General features: G+C 32.0%; 1 protein-coding gene across 6 annotated transcripts in view; it reads right to left on the bottom strand.

The window, feature by feature from the left end:
• LOC118449651 (ferric reductase 1) overlaps positions 1 to 5,243 on the bottom strand; it is a 20,230-nt gene extending 14,987 nt beyond the window's left edge. For 2 of the 6 annotated variants that reach the window (XR_014983024.1, XM_085661594.1), the window contains exons 1-2: positions 5,045 to 5,243; positions 3,961 to 4,018 (exon numbers count right to left, since the gene is read on the bottom strand). Coding sequence is in view for 5 of the 6 variants with exons in the window: in XM_085661594.1 (XP_085517720.1) it covers positions 3,961 to 3,970 (10 nt within the window). In the remaining variant the exon portion in view is untranslated. Of the gene's footprint in view, positions 1 to 620; positions 674 to 3,960; positions 4,518 to 5,020 lie in introns of those variants that run through there. The other 4 variants (XM_035884474.2, XM_035884472.2, XM_035884476.2 and 1 more) reach the window with 4 other exon arrangements.
• Positions 5,244 to 5,877: the final 634 nt, after the last annotated feature.

The raw sequence follows: 5,877 nt of genomic DNA on the forward strand, positions 1-5,877 counted from the left end.
CGATGAGAAAAAATTGTTTGCTTCCTTCATCATTTTCTATTTTTCCGACAGATATATACATATATATATAAAAATCTATATATTGCAACTAAAATAAATGGTTACATTATACGCATGTGTGTGTGTGTGTATGTGTGTAAGTGAGAGAAAGAGATCTAATTATCATTGGAGAGTCATATATTCTTCGTTATTAAGTTGCATGTCTGTGTGTGTGTATATATATATATATATATATATATATATTATTAAAGAAAGGAAAGAAAAGAAAAAATATTAATTGTATATTATACAGGTGTGTGAGAGAAAGAGAGAATAAATCTAATTATCATTGGATAAATGCATCTTCGAAAGGAAACGAAAAAAAATCTAGGTTCTTAAGACTAAGTTATTTAATCTAAGAACGATTCTCTCTCGTATATGATTATTCATTCTATTGTTCGACCGAACGAGTACAAGGCTTCGTGACTTGTCTCTGCCTTCTGTTACTCTTCGAATTTCCCTCTCTCTTTCTCCCTCAACTATCTTTCTAACTCTGTAACTCTGTAACTCTGTCAGTCGTTTTTCTCCATTAAGAACGAATACTCTAATTCGCGATAATTCATTGTGATTAATGAACTCACCATGTGACGACTAACCCAAAAATCTCCCGATTGGTCATCGTGGTTATTCGAAATTTCACTGATTTCAACATTGTTCGTTCCGTTTTATTAGTACAATATTGATTACAATGATTCATTTGATCGATTTAAAAGTTACTAAAGTTCGAGAAGAAGATGAAAAAATGAATATCTCTACTTATATCGAACGTACATTTTTCGATGAGTTAGTTACGTTCAAAAACAAATTCATAAATATTATATAGTCATTGTTATAGAAATTATATATTTGTTTGCATATTTATTTATTCATTTATTTATTTTATTGCGGAAGCAAAAATTTGATCCACTTTTCTCTCGAAAGGTAAAAACTCGACTGACTCGAAGTGATATTTATACTCTACTTCTTCTTCTTCTTCTTCTTCTTCATATATACATATAGATATATTCTTTGGGATCGATAGGACGCTGTCAAACTTAACGCAAATCATTCGAAAGAAGTTGGTTCCCATCGGAGACACGTCGCTCGCACGATACGATCTTCTAAAGCGCGATGTTTAGGGAATATGTCGTCGTGGTGACGCGACTACGATGTCCTAGAAATTCCACGCTCAACTTCGATTTTTCTTTACCATAGTATCTGTCTTTGAAGCTAGTTGCACGAACGCATACGCTCTATTATCCATCCTTGTTCTATTTTATAAGAGAATGCGAGAACGCGCTTAAACGTAAATTTTATTATCGCTTATTATTCGAAATATACTTCAAATATTAACTTTTAAATATTATCAATATTATTATTATTATTATTGTTATAAATTTCTAATCCTTTTCTTATTCTATTTTTTTTTTTTTAATTTCTCATTGAATATCTATTCTTTTAATATCAATTAATAAATTACGTATTATTTATACAATAACATTTCTATTTTGTTATTAATACTTACGATTAATAATATATAATTATATATTTTTCTTTTTCCTATGATCGATTTTTCTTACTTTTCTTTTATTATTTTTTTCTTCGAAATGTAAGCAATTATCAAAAAGATTTTACGACGTAATTATCTAATACAGGTAGGATGGCACAACTATTTATGCGAGAATACTCGTCCGTATTTGAGGCGTGAAAACGAAAAGGTTTTAAGTCGATTTCAAACGTCAAACGCAACCACATCGAGATCTGGGTGAGGAGGGTGAGGGGGCCATGAATTTTTGAAACGAGCACCTGCTAGATGGCGAACGACTTTAATCGTGTGTTCTCAAGTCACTATCTTGAATCGGTTGAAGAAAAGATTTTCTTTGCTTTCTTTCTTTCTTTCTTTTTCTTTTTATCGCAATAGCGATAAATTGTAATATGAAATTATTATAAATGATAATTTACGTATTCTATTATTGATTGATTCGTTTTGCATAAAATAAAGAAAGAAAAGGAACGTGCATAATTAAATGAATGTACGTATTAATGTTTTTTTTCTTCTTTTTATATTTATTTCCATCCTCTTTTAATTAAATCACATTAAAGTCCATTGGTAGTTTTACATCGATTTATATATCAATGCAATGTTATACTTTCGACGAAACACTCCGTGTTCTACTCAGCCATTCGTTCTGTGAAAGCAGCATTTAATCATTTAGCCGGAAGGTAATCTCGAATCCGATCAAATATTCTTTTTATATGAATGTATATAAATCGTATCTACGTAAATCGAAGATAAAACGTTTTTTAAACTCTCACCGCGTATTATTTATATCAGAATTTTGGAATTTGCCGGATATCACTGTTCATTCCTACGAATAATGTACTACGAGACTAATCACTATTCTCATGAATTGATATTTTCAGAAATCGTTCGAAATTATAATTAAAAGTAAATAAATAAATAAATAATAAATACTCGTAAATAGATATTATTCAAAAGGTTTTTAATATCATTCGAATCGTAATTCTAGCGTGTCACATGATCAGATATACTCTCTATTCAACCTGTAAAATCGACCAATCGATATAAAAAATGACCTTTTACATATCTCGATCTTTCCCATTACGATAAAATGTTTTTCTTGTCTTTTCTCCGTAGAATAATAATAATAATAATAATAATAATAATAATAATAATAATAATAATAATAATAATAATAATAATAATAATAATAATAATAATAATAATAATAATAATAATAATAATAATAATAATAATAATAATAATAATAATAATAATAATGTTGAATTTATCGAACCGTAAAACAGAATGGCTATACTTTCTAACAATACAAGTATGGCAATAATTATGTTAGGAGGAACGTAACATAGCCATAAAAAGGATTAACTCTTTGAGTCGCAAGATTCGTGGAAATTGAACTCGGTATGCCGTGAATACCGTTAGGCATGCGTTTACGAGTCGTAGCTTCGAACGAAAGAGAGCAACAGAGAGATAGATAGAGAGGGAGGGAGAGAGAGAGAAAATTTAAATCGAACGCGCTTCGAGGTTAGGTATCGATCCGCAAGGAATTACAAAACGTACCTTATAAGAATAATACCAATCTCGACGATTGGCGAAATATCGAATTAAAATAAACTTGCTCCTTGAAAGAGAAATGTTATATTAACGGAATACAATATACTTATCATGGTGCACGTATAACGTATATCGTAAATAAGTACGTAGTTCAAATTTCAAAGAAGAAAAAAAGAAATGAAAAGCAAACGAAAAGAAAAGAGAAGAAAAGAAGACGACAAAAAAGGAAAAGATGTCGTGGAAACGTTTCAAAAGATATTATTTTTCAACGATCATGCTCGATCATGCTCGAATAAACTCAAATACCACTTCTCGATGCGTTGTAATATGACTCTTGTGTGAAAGAGAGAGAGAGAAAGAGAGAGAGAGAGAGAGAGAGAGAGAGAGAGAGACAGAGAGAGAGAAAGAGAGAGAGAGAGAGAGACAGAGAGAGAGAAAGAGAGAAAGAGAGACAGAGAGAGAGAAAGAGATAGATAGCACGACGTTCGAACGAATCTTTTCGCAAAGAAGGAGGGGGAGGGAGAAAGAACGTCTTTCACCGCATACGATAAACATACCTTTCTCTCGCAATCGAACAGAACAGAAAAAAAAAAATATATATATATATATATATATATATATATATATATACATACATATATATGTATATATATATGTATATATATATATATATATATATATATACAGCTGAGTCATGATACATTTAAACGCACTTACTTCTCACGTGTTTTTAATCATCCTTTTTGTTGTTTTCTTCCATTTTTTTTTTTTTTGATAAGATAAACAAATTTCCTTTGACAAGATAAATCATTGATCCTCCAAAAAAAATAGAAAATAATACTTACGAAACTTCATGATTCCGACGATCGCAGCTGTTCCTTTTCTTCCACAGTGATTCGAATTCTAGATCGTGTGTGAAAGTAAAGAGAGAAGGAGAGACAGAGAAAGAGAAAGAGAGAGAGAGTGAGAAAAAGAAAGAAAAAGAAATGTGAGAGCGTGCGTCTGTCCGATCGGTAAAATCCTTTCGCAGCGACACGAAAATCCACCTAACCGGCGTCCTTTTTATCCTTAACCCCTTTCGTTCAAACTTGTCACACTTTTTGATTTTATCTCTTTTCCTTCGAACTAAAATACGTAGATATTTCTCTCCAACCAATAATCGTTTTATCCTCTTCAAAAAAACAGGTACCCTTTATTGATCGAAGAAAAAAAAATCACGACGTAAATTATATTCAAAATTAATATCAACGATATACGAAGTGATTTTTCGCGCCGACGAAATTCGACAAGATGGCGAACATAATAATAATGACCGAGTACGCCGTTATTTTCTTTCTCTTTTTTTCCTCCTTCTTTTCCTCCTTCTTCACCTTATTTCTTCCTTCTTCTGACAAATTTCTATCTATATACACACACACATATATATATATAATAATACATATATATATATGCATACACGTATATATTTTTTCCTTCTCTCTATCTTTTCCTTATGATATTTCCAACTCGTTTTATTTCGATATTTCGAGAATCGAAATATCGTCGAGAGTTGGTACTACGTAGGTAGATGTCCTCGAGTTGCAAGCGCGCGTGTACGAAAAGTTTCTTGAATACGTTAAAGAGAGAGAGAGAGAGAAAGAGAGAGAGAGAGAGAGAGAACGAGAGAGAAAGAGAGACACTGATATATGCGAGGATTATGAGATAGAGATAGAGAGAAAGAGAGAAAGAGAAAAAGGAGAGCGAGTGAGACAGAACGAAAGCGGAGAATCTCGCAAGCGAGAAAACTCTTCCTTACGTAATCTCTCTCGCACGGTCAATGATTTGGAAAGAAGTATATAGAGGATTAAAAAAAAATAAAGAAAGAGAGGGGAGAGAGAGAGAGACAGAAAGAGAAAATATGAGCACCGTTCGACGCGTCTAGAACCACACCTTGTCGGATACTGTGTACAGGGGATACACGAATCGAGTTGAAAGGCCTCCCGGCTGCCTGGACTGGATCAGGACCGTAGTCACGAGCAACTGGCACCACCTGCTGCTAACTCCTGCCGTTTTATTCTTATTGATCCATCGATCCGTAGGCTTTGACAACGTTGACGATGAGAGAACGAGAGTCCCTCTCAAAGTCTTTCTACGTTCCATTTTAATTCAATATGTATATATATGTATATATATATATATATGTACATCTATCGGATATTTATATGCATATACATATATCGATCTAAAACAAAAGAAAGAAATGAAGTAAAAAATCGAACAACACAAGATTGTTGTTAATCGATAGAAAGCATTGTTTCGAAGATCAAAAGAAAGAAATGAGAATTTATCGAAAAATTATTCTATCGTTGGTTCGGGATTCTATTATGTACATACGTAAAAATGATTAGAATCAAAGCTGAGAGGTTATGTATGTTCTATTCTATTACAAAATTTTTTTGACAAATCATAAACCTTTCTAATATCGATCGTAGATCGAATCGATTGAAAAAGCGCTAATGGATTTTTACTTTTTCCCTATTAAAACTCTAAATATTCAAAGGTAATATATAATAGACACGCGAACGATGTGAGCTTCTTCTTGCGAATGCCTAGTAATATTGCCTAACGTCAGGTGCTTACTTTCAAACTTAATTCGACGTTCGACCACCAGATAGCGCTTTGATACCATGTGACCCGATAATCGATCGTTGACATCGAACATCGATTATGTGTAAAATTATCCAAAATGATTGTAATTATGCTAATGTATATATAATAATTAA

Source organism: Vespa mandarinia, chromosome 15 (genome assembly GCF_050613455.1).
Source record: "Vespa mandarinia isolate Hongniang chromosome 15, ASM5061345v1, whole genome shotgun sequence".
Classification (NCBI taxonomy): Eukaryota; Metazoa; Arthropoda; class Insecta; order Hymenoptera; family Vespidae; genus Vespa; species Vespa mandarinia.